At 50.2% G+C, this 22,248-nt stretch overlaps 1 protein-coding gene across 2 annotated transcripts in view; it reads left to right on the top strand.

Annotated features, from left to right (window-relative positions):
* Nucleotides 1-598: 598 nt before the first annotated feature.
* SENP5 (SUMO specific peptidase 5) overlaps nt 599-22,248 on the top strand; it is a 40,484-nt gene continuing 18,834 nt past the window's right edge. The window contains exons 1-5 of one of the 2 annotated variants that reach the window (XM_077348259.1): nt 608-749; nt 1,785-1,885; nt 15,273-16,834; nt 21,264-21,369; nt 21,928-22,075. In XM_077348259.1, coding sequence (XP_077204374.1) covers nt 15,304-16,834; nt 21,264-21,369; nt 21,928-22,075 — 1,785 coding nt within the window. In that variant the 5' untranslated portion in view covers nt 608-749; nt 1,785-1,885; nt 15,273-15,303. Of the gene's footprint in view, nt 750-1,784; nt 1,886-15,272; nt 16,835-21,263; nt 21,370-21,927; nt 22,076-22,248 lie in introns of both variants that reach the window. The other variant, XM_077348258.1, reaches the window with a different exon arrangement.

The following is a 22,248-nucleotide window of genomic DNA, read 5'->3' as shown; positions in this document are numbered from 1 at the left end:
TAACAATATTCACAAAGCAAGCTGGCTTCTCAGCTCTGTAGTAGGAATCCCTGGGCCTCCTCTGGTTCGGTGAGTGGAACCTGCCCTATTCTATTAGCACAGGGGTAGTCAAACTGCGGCCCTCCAGATGTCCATGGACTTCAATTCCCAGGAGCCCCTGCCAGCATTCGCTGGCAGGGGCTCCTGGGAATTGTAGTCCATGGACATCTGGAGGGCCGCAGTTTGACTACCCCTTAACATTAATCCCCTCCTGGGTCTCCAAAGACAGAGTGGACGATAAATGCAATCAATTAATATCAATCAATCAATCAAATTGTTCTGACGCTCCTCCAACGACTACTGACAAGGATACCTCTGCTCCTTTAAGCCTGGGCCAGGCCCAACGACAGAAGCCCCTCTTCTCCTAGCAACGCGACCACCACCGCGCAGGCGCGCAAGGAAAGGGAACCCCCCCTTACAAAACCCTTCTTCCACCGCCTCGTCTGCGCACGCGCAGGAGCCGCCTCCGGCTCCCCGCCGTCCTCGTTCTCCCCCGCGCCCCGCCTTTCCCCTCGGAGCTCGCGTCGCCGGCGAGTGACGTCGTCGCCCTGGGCCGGCCGCTGCGGCGCAGGTTGGGAGCCCGGCCCACGTGAGGCGTCGCCGAGTCGCTGCCGGCCGCCGCGGAGGAGGAGGAGGAGGAGGAGGAGGAGGGGCGGCGGGGCCCTCGCTCACTCGCGCGCGCTGCGGCCGGGATGTGCCCAACGACAAAGGTAGGGCCGCCCTGGGGGGGGGGGGGGAAGAAGGGAAGGGGGGGGTCTGACTCCATAGCCCTCCGCCCCCTTCCTCCATAGGCCCCACATGCCTCTATAGCCCCTCGGCCGCCTGTAGAAGTGGCCTGAGGCTGGGAGGCCTCGCCCCTCCGCGGGGTCTGGTTCCTCCCGCAAGGGGAGGGTTCTGGAGGCGAGGCAGGCGGGCGGGTGGCCTGCCTTGCAGGGGCGTGGTTGTGGGTGGGTGTGCATGGGGGGGGGAGGTCAGTGGCCCAGCAGCTGCTCGCCTTCGGGCAGGCCACGGCCTCCGCCGCCAGCTACCTCGGAGGGACCAAGGGTCAGGGGCAGCCTCGGGGCAGGGGGGCTGAGATGGAGCCCAAGGGAGCGGCCTTGTGTTGGAGAAGGAGAAAGGGAAGGAATGGGAGCCCGGGGTCGCCGTCTCGGGTGAGAAGAGAAGGGCTTTTGTAAGGCTGATTTGCACGTTGCTTTTCCCGCAGGTAGGGCTCTGCAAGAGGGGATAGAGAGCCAGTATGGTGTAGTGGTTAAAGAGTTGGGCTGGGATTTGGGCAAGGCTAGGTTCAAAGCCCTATTTGTATGTGTAGTGGTTAAGAGAGACCACTCTCTTAACCACTAACCTGGAGAACTGGGTTTGCTTCCTCACTCCTCCACAGGCAGCCAGCTGGGTGACCTTGGGCCAGTCTCAGTTCCCTCAGAACTCTCTCAGCCTGACTTGCCTTTCAGGGTTTCTGCTGTGGGGAGAGGAAGGGAAGGCAATAGTAAACTGCCTCCAGGCTCCTTTTGATGGTAAAAAGCTGGGTACCAAAATGCAATTCTTTTTCGTCTTCTTTACTCATACCGTGAAAGCTTGCTGGGAGACAGTGGGACAGTTGTATGTGCTCAGCCAGACCTACCTCACAGGATTGTTGTGAGGATAAAATGGAGGCGTGGAGATTGAGGGGGTTCCCATTGAGAGGAAAGGATGTAAATAAAGTAAGCCAATAAATAAGAACAGCTAGCTTCCTTCCTCTCTGCCTGCAGGAACGTATATCCCGTAGTTTTCACTGGTGGAAGATGAGAATAATGAAGGCAAGGGTCATAACTGATGAGGAAATGTACTTTCAGGCATGGTACTGTTAAAGGTGAGGATTAAAGGGTTTGGTCCAAAAGCTTTCTGGGGGGGAAATGCGCTCCAAAGGAGGACCTGAAGGGAAAAGGACTGAACGATATTTCATCTTGCGTTTTGTATGTTGTTGGCTATAGGGAACTCAGTGATGTTAAGGATGCAGTTGAGAATAACATTTCTTTCTTCCAGCTGATTTTTTCTCCTTAGGTCAAACCATGGCTCTCCAGATGTCCATGGACTTCAATTTCCATGAGCCCCTGCCAACACTGGCAGCGGCTCATGGGAATTGTACTCCATGGACATCTGGAGAGCTACAGTTTGGCCACCCCTGGTATAGGTCCTAAGAGGAGAGGAGAACAATGTAAATCAGTTACGGTCCTCATTGGCAAGAAAGGTCGGGTATGAAATGAAGGGAGTAAAGGTATAGCGGTCATGGCATTAGACTAAGATCCAGGAGACATCCATGCTTTTACCCAGCTAGCTGTGATTGCTTGGCGAATTACCCTGGGACAGTCAGGCACCCTGAGGTGTGTTGTGAGGACAAAATAACGTCAAGTCACTTTGCGTCCCCACAGGGGAGAAGAGCAAACGATAATTATAAATATATTACCGTGAGTTTTGCCCTGCAGAAGTGTGCCATGGAAGTAAAGGCTTCCAGGATGCATTGAAGGCTCTATCATATCCAGATCTGTCATTCTGGAGTACTGTTTAACAGGACTTTCCATCACAGAGTGTGTATCAATGTGCTCAGCTGGTGACAGATGAGTACAAGAACTGTGTAGCAGGAGTGGCCAAACTGTGGGTCTCCAGGTGTCCATGAACTGCAATTCTCATGAGCCCTTGCCAGCATGTGGGAATTGTGCTTTATGGACCTCAGGACAACCACAGTTTGGCCACCCCTGGTGTAAAGAATCTGTCTGCTTGTCTTGTTGCTTTCCCCCAAAGTGAAGAGTGAGAACTGGGGACCAGTTTGCACATAAAGTAAGTTTGCACATAAAATAATTTCCTTGTCTGCATTCTTTTTAGGCCTCTCCCAAGAAGAGGAGAGTGTGCCGTTCATATTGGTGAGGTAAAGAAGTCACATGGGAGCAGCGACAGGTTGTGATCTGTCATCCCCTCTTCTTCTTTTTAGCCTCAGTCGAACAGAAGCGAATTCAGTAGATATGAAGCTGCACTACAGCAGTGGTTCTCAGTCCAGGGGTCGGGACACCTTTGGGGGTAGGACGACCCGTTCACAGGGTTGCAGCAGGGCGAGCAGCTTGGCTGGGGGGGGGCATCCACACAACAGCCTTGTGAGGTAGATCGCGATAGAGCGTTCGTCTGTCTGGAGCAGCAGAAAAGAGCAAGATCGGCATGGTGGGACAAGAGGCAGAACTGAACTTAGAAATCCTGGATAATTTTATGGTTGGGGGTCACCACAACATGAGGAACTGTATTAAAGGGTCATGGTATTAGGAGGGAAAAAAAACCACTGCACTACAGGGCAGTGTTAGAAGAAAATACGAAGAGTTGGTTCTTATATGCCGCTTTTCTCTACCTGGTGTCTCAAAGCAGCTTACATTCACTTTCCCTTCCTCTCCCCACAACAGACACCTGTGAGGTGGGTGAGGCTGAGAGAGCCCTGATATTCCTGCTCGGTCAGAGCAGTTTTCTCAGTGCCCAAGGTCACCCAGCTGGCTGCATGTGGGGGAGCGCAGAATCAAACCCGGCTCACCAGTTTAGATGTCTGCACTCCTGACCACTACACCAAGATTCCACAGACTATTGTAAACGGCTTCCCACATTGATAAAACGGCATGCGCTTAGCTTGTTTGTGTGTTTGCCTCTTAGTTGCATGAAAACCGCTTTTTGCTGCGCCCGTGAGTGAATCTGCTTGTTTGGGTGGGAAAACATCGCTCGAAGCCCTTGCTGATCTTGCTGAAGCTTTGTTAGGCAGCGGCTTCTGACTTTGTGGTGACCCTTTGAATGGATGACCTCCAGAGCATCCTGTTGTTGATGTCCTTGCTTGAGTAACTCCTGCAAACTGAAGGCTGCCAGGGCAATCCATCTCATCGCGGCTCTTTTCCTGCTGCCTTCAATGTTCCCTAGTATTATTGTCTTTTCCAGTAAATCTTGCCTCTTCGAAATATACTCTCAGTTTTGCTTCTGGGAGAGCTCTATCTTGTGAGGGAATGCCGTCTAGTTGATGCGCTTCATGATCTCAATTAGCAAGGACCCAGCGTACTGACTTGCTGCCCGATAACCACGTGAGAAGGTTACAAGGAGATAGGTTGTGTAAGCTGGGGCACCATCAGTGACCGTTTTGTGGGTGGCAGGGTAGGGTTGTACTTTGTTCTGCTTGTCAGCATTTGTGAACTTATGCGTAGGGATGGGCATGAACCGGCTGACAAACTGAAGTTCATCGTGAATTTTGGACGAACTTGGCCAGTTTAGATGGCAGGGCTTGGCGACTGAAGAATCTCCGTGCGTTTTGATGCAATGACACTGTATTGTTATTGTTTATAACTCCTGAGTTATCTGTATTGTTTATATATATATATATATATATATATATATATATATATATATATATATATATATATATATATATATATATATATATATATATATATATATATATATATATATATATATATATATATATATATATATATATATATATATATATATATATATATATATATATATATATATATATATATATATATATATATATATATATATATATATATATATAATAAGTCCACAAAGATCAGAAAACGTGGGCTTACTACATGCTTTGTGCTCTTCACAAAAAACAAAAAAAACACAGCTGTTTGGTTTAAATGGGTCCGAGCCATTTAGACCAGGGGTAGTCAACCTGTGGTCATCCAGGTGTTCATGGACTACAATTCCCATGAGCCCCTGCCAGCAAACACTTGCAGGGGCCTATGGGATTTGTAGTCCACGAACATCTGGAGGACCACAGGTTGACCACCCCTGATTTAAACCACTGCTTTCTGCTCCTCGCAGAAAGCGGCGGGGAGGAGAAGGCAGGGTTTCCAAAAGGCTGAAGCTGCTTATGAGAACTCAGTTGCCCTTTAACTATTCCCGTTTCATGTTCTCCTGCAAGATCTGAAGTCTAACCAATGGACTTGAATGAACATTGCTATTTTGCTTATTAATGGTTGTGATTTTGAAGATTGCCTTGGCGGATGGGTGGAAGACGTGCAGAGAAAAAAGGCGGTGATTATGGTGGAGCGTGTTTTCAGGAGTCATAAGGACTGTTGCTTGTCCAGAAGTCCTGTTGAATTGTAGGACTGGCATTGTTGTAAATATACGTAGGGTTGAGAGGGAGCGCTCTTCACAAGGTGAAGCCTAGGCCTTTCAAAGTGGCCTAGAGTGGAAGGAATGCAGAATAGTCTCTCCCCCCCCCCCCAGCTCCTTGTGTAATGCCACTAGTGCAGACTTAAACAGTTTTTATCCCACAGCGGTCATCCTGAAAGGTTCCCAGGCAACGTCCAGTGCACGTAAAATTAATACTTGGTAAGGACAATACCTGAAGATGAAACTCAGATACTTTGGCCACCTCATGAGAAGGAAGGACTCCCTGGAGAAGAGCCTAATTCTAGGAGCGATTGAGGGCAAGAGAAGAAGGGGACGACAGAGAATGAGGTGGCTGGATGGAGCCAGTGAAGCAGTCGGTGCGAGCTTAAATGGACTCCGGGGAATGGTAGAGGACAGGAAGGCCTGGAGGATCACTGTCCATGGGGTCGCGATGGGTCAGACACGACTTTGCACCTAACAACAACAACAAAGGACAATACCAGATGATAAATCAAGACAGTTCCTCAGGGCTCGTAAGAGAGAGCTATCCTGGAAGGCCTATAGTTGAGCCCTGTGAAACATACGATCCACTGGCCTCTCTGTCAGAACCCACGAACCAACTGAAATGGCCATCTTTGTGATCCCTCCTCTTCCCCCCATGATAGAAGAGTCATCAATCAGTTGAACTCATTGTAATGCTTATGGTTCACTGTATTTATTTGCGTTCCTATTTTGTTTACAACTGTACATGTTCTCATCCTATTGTAGCCTGCTGTGAGTCTCATGAGATAGGGTGAGAAATAAATTTAACGAAACTATCATTAATTATTAAAAATATATATGTCTTAAGACTAAAATCTGCATGGCCTTGCAGGAACAAGGCTTGGGAGCAAGGGTGGGAGGAGGGTGCCGTTTCATCTCACGGCTTATACTAGCCAGTGTGGGGCTTGACAGATCTCTGTAGGGAGAATTCCATGGCTGTAGAGGAGATCTTGCCTCTGGTAGAATCCGTCCTACTTTTGAAACAGTGGAGGGCTTAAGGAGGAGATCTTAACTGACAGGCAGACGTACACTGGAGCAGTCGTTCCTTTACTTACACAAACCGCGCTCTCAGTGTAATAACTCACCACTTGAATCGTCCCTGGAGGCCAGTGGGCAACTTTTATTACTGACTCCATATGTTCTTTGTATCTGTAATGTCTTCTCATTTAGGCTTGGCACCAACTGACTTTCCAGTAATCTCCGAGGGCAGCCCCACAGAGAGCACATTGCAGTAGCCCAGTCTGGTTGTGATCACAGTATGGATAAACTTGGCCAGATCTTGCTTACCAAGGAGCAGCTGCGATTAGTGCATTACACTTCCACAGGGCCTGAAAAGCAGGGCTTTTTCACTGGGCCTGTGATTGAGACCAGGGCGATCTACAGAAGGGCCGCCTTCCAATCCTTGCAGTGCTTTCCCACTCCTTTCTTTCATATCTGCCGTGTCCAACAGGCGGAGAAAGAAACAATGGCATAAATTGTGTGTGTGTGTGTGTGTGGGGGTAGTTAGATGGCTAATTAGTTATATTAGTTCCTAGAGAATTGATTTTCTCTACTCAAAGTGGATAACATTTGCCTTCCCATTCCTCTCCCCACAACAGACACCCTGTGAGGTGGGTGAGGCTGAGAGAGCCCTGATATCACTGCTCGGTCAGAACAGTTTTATCAGTGCTGTGGCAAGCCCAAGGTCACCCAGCTTGGCTACATGTGGGGAAGCGGGGAATCAAACCCGGCTTGCCAGGTTAGAATTCCACACTCCCAACCACTACACCAAATTATCTCTTTGGGAGTTTGAATGTTAAGGATTTTAATATGTATATGAGTGTGAGGGCACTCCTAAGCCAGCCTGCTCAGAAGTAAGCCCCATGTTGCTAATGATACCTTTATTGACATAAGATGACTGACAGATGACAGATATGACCAAACCAAGTGGATTAAAAAAAATCTACCAACAAGGATTTTCAGCCTCAGCAGACCGAGGAGCAGCCTCAGAAGACTGACATCCGCATCACCAGAGCAGTGAGCCCCAGCACCAAGGCCCGCTTGCCACTTACACCTCCACCAGTCTTCCACGGCTGCTCCTGCTCTCCAGAGGGTGGGAGTGGTCTTGGGAGTCTGGTGTCCATGGCGCCAGACTAGCAAGGCCCAGCATTGAGGTCCACTTGTTGCTCTGGCACTGCAGCTGTTGGCGGGTGTCTTCCAAGGCCGTTCCTACCCCTCAGAGGGCAGGAGTGGCCTTTGAAACCTGCCAACCATGGCGGCGCCAGAGCAACAAGTGGGCCTCGGTGCTCTGGTGCCGTTGCTGCGGGCCCTCTACTGGCGCACTCCCTAAGATGGGACAACGGAAGTTCTATCCGTTATCATTTCCGTTACAGGGACCGCACCAGTAGATGTTCCACATCAAAAATTGCTTTGAAATATCTTGGCTCCAGCCGGTATGCTTCCAGCAAGGATTCACCCACACATAGCGTGGTCTCTGCAGAATGATGGTTTTGCAGAAATCGAAGTGTAACTTCTTCATTTGCCAGTTCCCTGCAGAAAAATGGGGAAGAGAAAATTCACTGCGAGGAGTCATGTGAAACCGGCAATCCAAAATAATAAGCTGGGTTGGATCAAGAGAGTTTGCAGAGCAGGGACACAGTCTTTCCTCCTGGGGAACATAATAAAATACTGTTACCTAGGTTTTTTAATATGCTGTGAACTACCTAGAGGTGGTCTAGAATCCAAACAGTAATAATCATTTGCTGGGCATAGGTGAAGTGTCTCATTGGGGTCTTGAACCTAAATTTGTAGATATTAGCACCGTGATATGGACTGAGGTTGATTCTCTGTTAGCTACATTGCATGGCTCTTTACTGAGTGCAGGGTCCTTGAACAGAAGAAGGAAGCAAGAGAGGTCATGCCAAAGTGTTTGCAGGGAAGGTTGGTGCTGAGTAATTTGAACAATGGGAAAGAAGTGGCATCACATGGGTGTTCTGGAACACAGTGCTGGATGCAAAAGGGGGTAGAGAGGGCGGAGGTCCTTCAGATATCTGAGGGCGACAGACCTGCAGGTGTGACGTTCATGGCCAAGGATCCATTGGGGCACAAGAGCAGGGAAGGGAGGGGGCACAGAAAACATTTTCAGTGGATAAGAGGTTAGGGCCGTGAAAGGTTTGGAAGGTAAGGGCAGGGGATTTGTATTGAGCCAGGAGCAAACAGGAAGCAAACTGAGGGATTTGAGGAAAAGGAAGCCAGAGTTCAGTGAGATGTGAATTACTTTTGGTTCCAAAGTTTGTTTGTTTAGTTTTTCTTAAATTTATAGCCTGCCACTCCCACAAGCAGCTTGTGGCAGGTAATAACATAAAATCCAGTAAGACCTCATTAAAACTCTCCCATATAACAATCACAATTTCTGGCAGCAGTGAAAACTCTCTCCCCCCCCTCCAGTGCTCCCCCCCCCCTTGGGGGTATGAGGATCAGCCAGATGTTCAAGTTTGGCTTGGGGGGGGGGGGCTGTGATCATCCTTGGCCCTGGCCTCTACCAAAGATCTGGCGGAAGAGCTCTGTCTTATAGGCCCTGCAGAACTGTGATAGTTCGGTCAAGGGCCTTAGCTCTCCTGGGAACTCATTCCAACAGGTTGGGGCCAGGACCGAAAAGCCTTGTTTGAGGCCAGGCAAGCTTCCCTCGGGCCAGGAATCTAGGTGACCACATGAGGTGGTTTTGGTGGTCAAAAGTAAGATGTTCTGAAAGTGAATAGGGACAGGGAAAGCATTGTATTTTTGCAGCGGTCAAAAGCAGGGGTAGTTAAACTGCGGCCCTCCAGATGTCCAGCAAATGCTTGCAGGGGCTCATGGGAATTGTAGTCCATGGGTGTCTGGAGGGCCGCAGTTTGACTACCACTGGTCTAAAGGGATACGTGATTCAATTTTCATGGCAAAAAACCCCACAGCTTCATGCCAGTCCTACAAGATGATCAATGGATATTTGTTGAGAAGGTGACTCTGGAGGAAAGCTGAGTTCAGCCTTGGATATACTGAGCTCAAAATGACAGTAAGCTATACTAGTGTCTGTTCAAAGTTAGTGAAGACCGTCAGTTTCAAAATTGTTGTTAAGGCTTTTAGGTAAGTATCTCTAGGAATTACGTGAGAACACATGGGAGGTATTTTGATTTTAAAAATGGGTTGAGGGATGAAACCACATACACCAGGGGTAGTCAACGTGAAGTCCTCCAGATGTACATGGACTACAATTCCCATGAGCGCCTGCGAGTGTTTGCTGGCAGGGGCTCATGGGAATTGTAGTCCATGGACATCTGGAGGACCACAGGTTAACTACCCCTGGATGCCATTCAAATTAAATATGAGGTTATTCATTCGTTTGGCGGTTCAGGTTGGCTTAGAACAGAAGCTACAATTCCCGTCTCCTCCTGTTGAAATAGATGAATGGACAACCATTTCCATGGACATGGGCAGTTTTTTGAGTCAGCTGAAATGTATGTGTCTACAGCTTTTTTGTGCTATCATGCTTTTCTTAAATTTAAGCAGTGTAAAGGAAGTACGTATGACATTGCATTGATTCCTATTAGCAAGTATTAATTTCTAGAAAGCTTAGAACGGATTTGAACATTTAACATTCCCCATCGAATATTTCAGTCAAAGTATTTTGTTTGCTTTTAGGACATAAAAATGACATGAGATCCTTTCTAGCTCTTGTTTAATACAAGTCAAAATAAATATGCAAGATCGATGAACTAGATTTACTATAATAAATTTGGACTTGGCAAAGAATCCTGTGCAGAGACCTTGAAGCGCAGGGTCAGAAGAGAAGGCCCTGTACTGCTTGGAGGGCCAGAACGGATCTGAAGGACACAGATAACTTGATTCTGTGGAGCGTTCAGGAGAGAAAACTGAATGAAAGCTCCTCCAGTACTAGGCGTTCGGGTAAACACTCTGCAGCCACGCCAAAGCTTTCGCGCTGTGCATAAATTACACTTCTGTTGTTAGAAACATCCGAGTTTTTATTTCTTAGCGGAGGTCACTGCACCCGCTGCTCCAGTGCATGGGTTCTGCAAGGTAAGATCTTGGAGATGGGCAGGAATTCTCTTGGTGGTGCTCTGTGGGAATAGGAAACGAAACAGGCTCTCCTCTTGGTGTTTCCTTAAAACTCTTCAGCACAGGGATGAGCTGCCTGCAGCAGATGTCCGGAGCCCTCTCACGCCGCTCCCCCTCCTTGCTTTTCGAGAACCAGCTGACACGTTTAGTTTGCCTAGGAAAGCTTGCAAAGGTTAAGCCTGCTGCAAATCTCAGTGCTGTAGCCCCGTCGTCTGTCCTTTGAAACCGGCTACTGGTTACCCCACCAGGGCAGGTCTTTTCAGAGTCAGCGCTGATCGTGTGAGTCTGTTTGGAGTAAGTCCCACGGTATCCACATGTACCTTGTGCCTTAAGCATGCCTGGAATCGTGCCGTAAAGCATTTGAGCTAGCCATTGTAGGCAAAAGAGGCCCCACCAAAGTGATCCTTTCTTCCTTGCTAATGTTTTCACTGTTTCTGTGGGGGTTTTGGTCACGTCATGAGTATATGGGAGCCATTGGAAAATACCAGAAGCTGAAAGGCAGTAGGAGAAGAGAACACCAACATGAGATGGGTTGACTTATAAAGCAGTGGTCTGCAACCTTTTTCAGGTTGCGGAGAGGTGGGGGGAGGGCGATCCAGGCACTGCGCATGCGCAGCAGCCCATGCACAAACACGCATGTGTGGCAGGTCCGCGCATACGCGTTTGTGCCATGTGCGGCTGCAAACGTGCATGCACGGCAATTGCGCGCATGCGTGAAACTGCCGTTCATGCGCGTTTGTGGTTGCGCATGGTGCAAACGCGCATGCACGGACCTGCTGCGCATGTGCATTTGCGCCGGTGGCCGCGCTTCCCTCTCCTCCCCCTCCCGCAGAAACAAGCTTGCCGGGCTGCAAGCTAATCGGCTAATTTGCTTGCGGCCTGGGGAGTTTCTCACTGCGGGAGGGGGGGATGGTAGGGAGAGGGAGCTTCGCCCCGGCACAGGGCTGCAGCCCAGTGGTTGAGGACCACTGCTATAAAGGACTACAAAGGCCCTCTTTAGCAAGGCCAGAGCTAGGATGCTTGGGAGGCCGTTGAGTCAGAAATGACTTTATAGCACATAACTGATACCCAACGTGCATTTTGTCTTAACTACTAAGGGCATTCAGGAATACAACGGGCACTAGATTGCGGTGGGGTGGAAGAACTCTGTGGATGGTCTCTCCCTCCCCGCAGGACCTGGAAAGGCTGGAGGCTCCTAGGAAGGGAACTCACCAGCAGGGGCAGCTCTCAGGCAGCAGGGATCTGCAGCCTCCGAGCCTTGGAGGGTTGTGGCAGGAGGAGGGTGTGGTCAGGGGTGGGGGACAGACAGGCAAGCCGGTTGTGGGAGGAAGCACTCAGGGGCAGGACAGCTGCCCTGAGTGGATGTTAAGGGCTGAGTGGCACTTTAGCCATGAGAAATGCTCCTCCAAGGCCTTACCAGAAATATTAAGTGGAACAGATTTCAATTTAATTGTCTTTTTTTTTTTTTTTTAAGATTTTAGTATGGATGTTTAATTTGTTAGCTGCCTCGTTGGCCCTGATGAGGGCAGAAAGGTGGAGGATCTGAGGGACCTTGTAACATCTATACTCTGATATTCATTTAAAAAATGCAGGAGAGGCTATTAGTAAGGACACTAGGCCAGTTCTACTGTCTATTTTATGATACTTTATGTTATTTTAACATGATGTACATCACACAAAGACAGCTGGGCCGGGGGGAGGCATCCTATAAGTCTAATTATATTATAAATAAATTACATTTTGTGAATAATAAAAAAATAAATTCAGGCTAGGAGTTCAGGAGTATTTACGTGTTCAGCCTGTTACATAAAGTCAGCAATCTCTCAAGAAAGATCTTTTGCAAGTAGTTTTTATGATTCCCCCCCCACCCCCTATTTTCATAATTGTGTTGCTCTGCGTAATTAAAATGCTCAGATCTCTGGCCTCACATTCCCAGGCTTCTGGTGCTGAGTAAGTCGGCCACTTCTCCTTTTAGAGCTTGCTTGTGCCGGCGAGGCGGCCAGCTAGCAAATGTTGGTCTTGGAATGGTATGCCTTGGTTTGCAGAACGCGCGGTCCGGCACACGCAAAATGTCTGCTGCTTAAATCCTTAACGGGGCCAAAAAACCAGCCTGCATTAGTGGGCACTTTGGTTTTTAAAAATATATATCTTTTTATTTTGTAAGAATATACAGAAAGAAAAATAAAGAAGAAGATTCAAACACGATATTCCCCCTTCCTTTTGCCTCCCCTTGCTCCCCCCCCCATTCTTTTCTTTCTTGTTTCACGCTTTATTTAGTAAGATAGTCCCAATAGAAGCTCTGCTGCTCTTGAAATTCTTCATCTGATTTACCGTAGATGTAAGTTTTGCCATTTTTGCCCGGTCAGCAAGGTTGTCTCGCCAAGAGTCAATATCTTTGGTATATCTTGGGATTTCCAATTCTTGGCTAGTCTTGCCGCCGTTGTAGTGTAGAAAAATAGATTCCTGACATGAGGAGGAAAAAATTCGGGGCATATACTTAACGGCATAGATTCAGGTTTAAATGGAAACTTGTGCTTGGATGCCCAGCTCCTTGGGAAGAAGGTGTTGGAGCTTTGTAGCTGTGGGAAGGTTCCAGTGAGTTGTAGAATATGCAGAAATTTTGCACACATGAAGGTTTCCTCTCTGTGCTGCTCTGTGTTCTTTGGGCAATGAAAACAGGCCAATGCATTGAACTTTCCCTTCTGCTTGTGCTTTGATCTAGCGCTTGGTGTACACTGGGCGTTCTGGAATGGGTAGTCGGCATTGGCTGTCTGAGAACTGGCATGCCCTTTCCTTTTGAGAGACTAAGTCAGGGGTAGTCAAACTGCGGACCTCCACATGTCCATGGACTAAAATTCCCATGAGCCCCTGCCAGCATTCGCTGGGAGTGATGGGAGACAATGACACCCGAAGTGTGTTGTAAAGGGCCGGGGGGGATGAAGTAAAGGGCCGGGGGAGGGGGGGAGAAGGCGTCCTTCGCGGCCCACCTCCAATGAGTCAACGGACCACATGTGGTCCGCAGCCCACAGGTTGGGGATCGCTATTGTAAGGGACCTTCAGGGTCATCTAGTCCAACCCCCTGCAGATTGCAGGAAACTCCCAACTACCTACCCACCCACAGGAACCCCAATTCCATGCCCAGATGATGCCCAGCCCCCAGAATCCCTGGCCAGTCTGGGCTGGAGGAATTGCACCTTCTGATCCTAAAGTGGTGATCAGCATTTCCCTTGGCACACAAGAAACGGCCACAAGAACGAAGCATCAAGAGCTAAGCGTCGGCATGGCCCCTTCTGCCCACCCACTCCCCACCTGCCTAAGTTCACAGAATCAGCATTGCTGTCAGATGGCGATCTAGCCTCTGCTTAAAAACTTCTAAAGAAGTTGAACTCACCAGCAGAGTGGGAGCTTGCCGAATGACCTTGGGTTAGTCCCACTCATTCAGCCTAAACTGTCACACCTTGTCTCACGGGGTGACTGCAAGGATTAAAACGGAGGAGAGGGGGGAGCATGGCCAGCCATTTGGGGTTCCCGTTGGGGAGCATCCATCGCAGGGCCCGTCTGAAACAATCAAACGCTTCCCGTGTGTCTTCCAGCCCCAGTGCTTACCTGTTCTTCTTTTCTTCCTTGTCCTTTATTTTTCTGACTTGTTTTGTTAAGCTCTCTGTGCAGCGATTCGGTGGTGCCTAAGAGCTATTCCCTCTTTTGCCCAGGGCTGCTGGTGGTGGAAGGGATGCTAGCCATCATTGTGCCCCACAAAGGTGATTTTCGCCGCAGGCCGATTGTGTCTGTAGTTGTAACAGCAGCCACCTTTGGCTTTTCCTCCTTCTGGCGCTTGGGTTACACGCATCCCCATGGGACCGGTGCGCTGGCTGCCAGCAGTGAGCTGCATTCCTAACGACCAGTGGCCCAGGGCAGGATGGACAGAGCGGCCATGAGCGCTTGGGTTTCTGAGACCAGAGCGGAAGAATAAAGAGTCAGGCATGAAAATAGCATTTCGGGCTTCCTGCCGTGACTTCCGAGTTTGCATTTGTTTCCTGAAGATGGGCCCTAAGTTTGAAATGGCTTTCCTGAGGCTTGATGCCAGGCCGTGGCAAAGTTGGTGCCCAACGTAGGAATGCAGGTTGCCAAATGAGGAGCTGGTGGCATTTGCATGGGGATTTCCAAGCCTTATTTGCTGCATACGTTTATTCAAGGGGGTAGCAGGTGACAGTGGAGGAGTGAGAGGGTTGTGAGTGTCCTGCATAATTAGGGGGTTGGACTAGATTTTATTTATTTTATTTATTTATTTATTTATCATACTTCTATACCGCCCTCCCCGGAGGCTCAGGGCGGGGTGGGGATTTTTGGTCTGGCCAATTCAGGCACGGCACTTATAAGGGTCAAGAAGGAAGCTATAGATACAAGACCCCTGGCTGCATCTCCGTTCAGAAACGTTTTTGCGTGTCAGGATCTACGATTTCAGACCGCTGCATAGCCGGAGGAGAGAGAGCCAGTTTGGTGTAGTGGTTAGGAGTGCGGGCTTTTAATCTAGCATGCCAGGTTTGATTCTGTGCTCCCCCCACATGCAGCCATCTGGGTGACCTTGGGTTCGCTACGGTACTGATAAACACTGTTCAGACCGGGCAGTGATATCAGGGCTCTCTCAGCCTCCCCCACCCCACAGGTTGTCTTTTGTGGGGAGAGGAAGGGAAGGCGAGCCGCTTTGAGACTCCTTCAGGTAGAGAAAAGCAGCATCTAAGAACCAACTCTTCTTCTTCTTTTTCAGTAATATCAGGGCACTCTCAGCCTCACCCACCTCACAGTGTGTCTGTTGTGGGGAGAGGAAGGGAAGGCGATTGGAAGCTGCTTTGAGACTCCTTCGGGTAGAGAAAAGTGGCATATAATAACCAACTTGTTGTTGTTTTGACTTTAAACTTGTGCGTTGTCTGGCCTGTAACGCCTCTCTCTTTTTCTTTCCGCCTCAGCTGCACCTGAGGATCACCATGCAGCAGAAAAATGAGAGACCATAGAAGAAACTTACAGCGGAGAAGTCGGTTGCTGAGCTGTTGCCGAAAATGGACCGTGGGCTTCGGGGGGTGGAGGCCATGCTCCTTCCAAAGGAAGCGTCTCCCTCTGCTTAAAAGGAGGCGGCAGCACAGCACCTGGACGCCGGGCAGCTGGAAGCGGCTGAAGCCATGCGGAACAAAGGGGCTTGTGCGGAATTGGGTTCCTGAAGTCTTCCTAAATGCAGACGCCTGCGCATGTGCTGAAAAGGGTACCTTCCTGGAAGCAGTGCCCTGGAGAACCTTCCCAAGGTGCAGAGCCAAAGGCCCGTTTCTATTGGCGGAGAGTCTGGCCAGTAGCAAACCTTTTCAAAGAGAGCTGCTGCATAGGGGACACCGTGGCTCACAAACACAAACAGACTCCAAGCTCTGTCCGGGCAAGCAATACCGCCCTGAGGTCAACAGCGCGGCTGTAGGGGTGACGGAGGTTAGCCTCGCTCACGGTGCTGGGCTGAGCCATAATGGCAGGAGCCACGGAGTCATCGTTCTGAATAACTCAAGGAGGAAGTGCTGCTGCCAAGGGCCGGAGCCAAGCGGGACCCGGGGCCTCTTGACTACTAGGGGAAGGCCTCCATTTAAGCTGTGTCCTTTACAAAGCAGATCTCCATTTATGATGTATAAGAAACTTTCTATGGTTAAGCTTCGGGTTAGAATCCTCAAATGCCGTTCTAAGTTTTGGCGAGGGAAAGCTTGCAGGTCGAGTAAAAACAAGCTCAGCTGGGTGGAGAAAGTCGCCCGGGATCGACGAGACGAGGACTTGGCCCTCGAGGCGTTTGCAGGCGGCTCCTGTCCCTTCTTTCCCCCTTGGAGATCCGACAGCAGCTCTCCCCGGAACCCGCCCAGCTGGTCAGATATGAACAATCTCATGCCAGGACCATTAGTCGAGGAGAGCCGCACACGTCTGCCAGAGGCGTCCCTTGGGCGGGACGGGTCGTCGCAGCGCAGCGAGGTCCGCTATAAGGACCTCGCCTCCAGGGACCAAAATGGCGTCGCCGAGCTCTGCGTGCCTCAGTCGCTCAGAGCGGCCTCTTGTGGGCTGGAGGTGGCAGCGCACAAGGAGGAGATGGGGGAGGCCCCCTCCTCGCTGGACGGCTGTCCCGGCGACGTCGTCATCTCCGTGTCGGAAAAAGAGATTTCCGTTTCGGGCCCGGACGACGGGGATTCTCACGGGGTCATGGGTGCCGACGAGTTAGTTCTGGAGCCCTGCAAGACGAATCCCGGGCCGCCGGACAGCTTTGCCAACGGGCCCGGGTCTGCGGAGCTGGTTCAGAACGAGGACAGTTGCAGCCAGATGGAAGTCGAAGGGCCCGGGAGCGCGGATGTTTTTGGCGCAGAGCTCTTAGACCACCCGTATTGCAAAAGCCCCCTCGACGAGCCGCGCAGAGAAAGCACAGGACAGAAACCAGGGACCCAAAAGAGCGGCAAAAGGAGCAGTCAGAGAGCTTCTTGCGTCAGCGACGAGCAATTGGCGGTGTGGCTTTGTGGTATATATGCTCATTCCATGCTTATTACAGGTTTCGCTTCAAGACCGGCCCACAGCTGCTCTCCTCTCGGTTGCTGTACTCCGCTATATTTGTACGAAGATGGGATTTGGTGCTTGCAGCAGCAGGATGGAGGGCGGGGGGAGCTTATTTCGCTTGGCCACCTTTACGTGGAGGTAGCTCATTCCTCCGGTTTTGGTCCCCTTCCTGGCTGGCCGTAATTCACGGGTGGCTGATTTGGCTTCGGCTCCAGTGGGGTGCCGGCTGCAGAGGGCACCTTGTGGCGACACTGCGGAACCCGAGTCCTCGTGACTCGTTCCAGTTAGTAGCGTCTCCGATGTGGTCACAATGCAGGGATGCGGCTAGAGAGACGGGGGAAAATAGCTGCTTTCGGAAACGTGTCCCTGTTCCTTACCGCTTGGGGATAGACGTCGTACCAAGAATGCATGAAGTGTAAAGTAAATGAAGGCTTGCCAGTATTAGAAGCGTGGATTATGAAAAGAAGGCAGGGGCCGTTTTTCTTTCTTAATAAATAAATTAATAAATATTTTGTTTCTGGGCTGCCCCATCCTATCCACACGAGGCAGTTCACAACAGTGTAAAATCTTACGGTCGGATCAGAGCCAATGGGGTGAAATTAATTCAAAAGGAACTTTTGGCTAAACATCCGGAAGAAGTTCCTGACAGAGTGGTTTCTCAGTGGAACAAGCTTCCTCGGGAGGTGGTGGGTGCTCCTTCCTTGGAAGTTTTTAAGCAGAGGTTAGAGAGCCCCACAACAGAAATGATGATTTTTATGAGCTTAGGCGAAGGTTGGGGGACGGGGCATCATCTGGGCATGGAATTGGGGGCACTGTGGGTGGGCATGTAGCTGTGAATTCTGTGAACTCTGCTGGGGGTTGGACTAGATGACCCTGGAGGTCCCTTCCATCTCTATGATTATGTAATAAAACTATACAATATTGCAATTAAACACCCGCCCCCCCCCCCACCTACAATTGAATTTCCTATAGGGCTTCTCAGTAGTTGGAGGGGTCTCCATTGGTGTATGTTTCACCTGAAGAAGGCAGCATTTTTGGGCCTGGCCTCAACCTGGCAGCTCAGTTTTGCCCACCCTCCGAAATGGTGCAAGATCCCGGAGAGCCCTGATTTCCTCAGGTAGAGCATTCTGCGAGGCCGGGGCCAAAGCTGAAAAGGCCCCGCCCCTGGTCAAGGCCAGTTTTAGCTCCCGGGGGGGGGGGACGACACTGTGGAGTTTTAGACTGCCCGATTTTTACAGGTTTGCTTTTTAAAAAGAGCTCTCTGAAATTGATCGATCCGTGCCGACTTGATTAGATCAGAGCTGATTCTGGTTTGGACACCTTGCATTTATAGGGTTGTTATGGGCACATGTGCGTCGGCCATTGGTGGACTGGGTCATTCATGTGGCTTGCCCATGTTCCACCAGTCGCTTCTCCGCCCCTGGGTAGATACGACTTGCTAGCTAATCTTGTGCATGATCCACCGTGACATTTTTTTTTAGAATCTCGTATCCTTTCGTTGGAATCTAAGCATTGCTCCCTGAATGCAGGTATTGAGGCCAGGTCCCTCTCTTTCCAAGAAGCAAAGCAGGTGGTTTTGTTTGAACACAACAGATGCTGCACCCTTTGCTGTGTAAATGGTTTCTAATGTTACATTGTTCGGTTGTGCTGCCTTGATTGTTTCACAGCTGGAGTCAGTGCATAGAAAGCGGATTGTGCTGTGAGTGTCTTTTTGATCCTGCACCGGTTGATCCTGCACGTCTTTTAGAGAGGGCCTCGCCTCGTATCCTGCCCGGGACTGGGCTGGAAGTGAGCAGTGCCCCTGGCTTGGTGCCAGCCCTGCTTCCGAAGCGATTGGGAGGTGGCATGGAAGCCTCTGGCGGCCCTGGCCCCATGTAGGGTTGGTGAGGCTGGCAACCCCTTCAACTACCCTGACAGTGCTGGGCTGGGAGGCGGCCCCGCTCTTGAGGGTGCAGGGAGGCCTCTGGTGGTTCTGGCCCCACATGAGACTGGGGAGGTCAGCACCCCCCCCCCCCCCGGCATCACTGACGGCACTGGGCCCGGACAGGAAGTGGAGGGCAAGGTAAGCTGTCCAGGTTAGGGGGCAGGCATATCTTGGGCCATGGACAGCCTTAGAGGTCACGCTCTCCCTCCCTTCCTCTCTCCTTGCTCAGCCAGCTCGTTTACAGCCTCTTAGAGGCCCTGTAAAAACTGTATGCCTGATGCTGCCCCAGTTGGGCTAGCATATGGCATTTGTAGGGCCGTTGACCTTCGGGGCCTTCATGCCCCCTGCCAGTGGGTGGTGCCAAGGCTGGGACCGAGCCAGGTTGTCCCAGCCTCTGAGCCCTCAGTCTCTGGCAGGCTTACTGTCTGGAGGCAGGCCAGTAGAGCTGGTGGCTAGTCTTCCTTGTGGAAGCAGTTGGAGGGGGAGGTGGCCAGGGGCGGGACAGCCTACCTGATTGGCTGATTGGTCAACAAACGGCCAATCAGGTAGGTGATGAGTCCGAAAACTCCTCCCACAACCCCTTTTGCGTTTTATATATGTTACAGATTACAGATGTTACAGTTACACATAAAAGTCTTGTGGATGGCTTTGTAGCTGTAACCAGTCCATGAGCATGATAACCAGCTGGCCTTTGAGATGCGTGGCAATGTGGGGGAAGCTGATGAAAACACTTACTTGAGATCAACTAGGCATCATGGTTAAGAGCACTGTCCTCTAATCTGGAGAGCCAAGTTTGATTCCCTACTCATTCTTCACATGCAGCCAGCTGAATGACCTTGGGCTAGTCATAGTCCTGTTAGACTTGTGTGTCTGTTGTTGGGTGAGAGGAAGGGAAGGCGATTGTAAGCCACTTTGAGACTCCTTCAGGTAGTGAAAAGCAGGGTTTAAAAAAAAAACTTTTTCTTCAGGATCCTAGCTCGTAGCATTATATCCTGAGAAACTGCCCATCATCTGACCTTCCTTCTTGCAAGTCATTAATTTTATATGCTTTCTTTCCCCCTCCCCCTTGCAATAATCTCCCAGCCTTTAAAGAATATGGCCAGATTGCAATCAATTTGCGCTCCGGTCCTTTGAATTTCCTTTTACGTATCGGCCTGTGAACAGGACCTCCCATTTTTATTCAGATGTCAGAAGCGTTGTGATCTCCTCCTCCCAAACCAGTGAATGTTGTGCTGATTGGAATCTAGTGCGTCTGCCTGGAAATACTGCACAGCAGGGGTGCAATCAGGCACAATAGCTCTATGACCTCTCATTGTTTCTTTGAGGCTAGGATATTGAGACGGGAGCTTCGGTCCGCTCTGAAATCACGTTCCCTTATTCATTGGCTTTGAATTCAGAAATGCTTTCGGGTCAGCCGTTTCCCCGTGCCCTTGTATCCGTTTCGTTTCGCCAAGTTCTCACCTCTTCGGCTGTCTCACAAAACGAACACGGTGAGCGGCACAATAGACTTACAACAGCGGGACGATGAAGTACAGAAACTGTTACGAATCATAATCGTAGCACAGTATTTGTACCAAATATTGTACTTTATTATTGTAACTCTTTCGCAGGCTTTCTCAACAAGGGTTTTGTGGAACTCTGGGCCCTTGAAGGGTTTTCCGAGTTAGTTAATTTTGATATAGGTCATGTTGACCCGCCCCCCGTCCCAAAATGGCCAATGATGAGCCTGGAGGGGGTGGGAAGGGGAGGGGCTCTGGGTGGGCGTGTCCACAGCTCTGCTTCCCAACCGTATTCTGCACCATCGCGCCACTTGTGGGGTTTCTCAAAGCCTGGAGAATGTTTCAGGGCTTTCTCAATGGTAAAAAAGTTGAGAATGGCTGCTGTATTGTATTGGTCCGTACGTTAATTCTGCGAGCCCACTGGAAAAACAAGAACCTGGCAAACCGAAGCTTCATCTGGATCTTCCTGTGGACAGCAGAATGACCTCTGAAATAAGCAATTAACAGCAATGTTGTAGAATTCACACGCGCTTTTAGCATTTGAAAATTATGTTTTTGTAAACATTTGAGTGTTCTGCACAGAGATTTCAGGTCTGTTGAGTCATATCCACACCTTGTGCAACCCCCTTGGTTGGGTCCTTGATGTGCCCTTCCCTAGGCGCTTGTCTTTTACAGTTGTAAAGAGCTGGGGGTGGGCGATTTAATTGCAAAAGAAGCAGATGGAGCCCATCCCGGGTTTGCTCTTGCAGCGTGTGGTAACTCCAGGAAGTGATTCCTAGTTTCTTTTGAACCCAGTCTTCTCATTCCACTGCCTTGGCTGCCACCTGTTGATCCTGCACGTTAACCTTGTGCCGCTTCTTCTTTTCCTGGGATGGGGGAGGCGAGTTGTGGGAACCGATCCATTGGAATGTCAGCCGCCTTGAAGCAGGACGGGGCGAACTGCATCTTTTTAACTTTGCTGTGTTTTCAAGGATTCCTAGATGAAGTCATGAAGAAATACGGCAGCTTAGTTCCCCTTTGTGAAAAGGACGTCATGGGAAGATTAAAGGAAGTCTTTAACGAAGATTTCTCCCATAGGTTGGTAGCGATTTATGCATGTATTTTAAGATGAAAGGAAGAAAGCGTATTTCTGTCGCTCAGTCAATCCCAGCATTCCAATAGTTGTGGGCTAAAACAGCGGTCCCCAACCTTCTTTTAGTCGGGGACCGCCTCCGAGGGTGGGAGAGAGCCGGCGGCCCGGCCACAGCAGCTGCACGTAAACGCGCACGCGCAGTTGCCGCACATGCACGTTTTGGCCACTAGGTGGCGCTAACGCGCATGCACAGAACAGCTGCACGTGTGTGTTTTTGCCAGCAGGGGGCGCAAACACGCATGCACGGCGGCTCCGCGCAAGAGCCTTTGCGTCGCTGGCGTGCCAGCAGCCTCGCCTGCCTCTTCCCCCTCTCGCTGCGGGGGGGAGGGGAAGGCAGGCGTGGCCACTAGCAGCCCGGTACCATGGCCTTGGCGGCCCGATACCGGGCCGCAGACCGGGGGTTGGAGACCTCTGGGCTAAAACACTCAAATGTATCTTGGGTGTGCTGGGGAGGGATAACTCGGCATTATCTGTCTCTCTCAGCCACCTTAATTCTGTTCCAGAAAGCCATTTATCACGAAGGAAATCATGAAATATCAAACGAGGCATCCCAAATCTTCCACTTGCAGTTTCCGGGTCTTCTACAATAAGCACATGCTCGATATGGATGATCTGACGACGCTAGATGGTCAGAACTGGCTGAATGACCAGGTGAGAGTTCACGGAGGCTTTGCAGAGCTGCTTCAGAGAGGGAGAGGGCCAGAGCACACTTTCAACATTTTACCTTTATGATACAGTGCCTTGGTTGGCTGGCTGGTTGGCATCATGCAGTGTTTCTTGGGTCCAGCGGAAATTACGCCTCTGTACCCCGTCTATCACTTATG

Source organism: Paroedura picta, chromosome 8 (genome assembly GCF_049243985.1).
Source record: "Paroedura picta isolate Pp20150507F chromosome 8, Ppicta_v3.0, whole genome shotgun sequence".
Classification (NCBI taxonomy): Eukaryota; Metazoa; Chordata; class Lepidosauria; order Squamata; family Gekkonidae; genus Paroedura; species Paroedura picta.
Note: the sequence above shows the minus strand (reverse complement) of the source record. Positions and strands in the feature narration are given on the sequence as shown.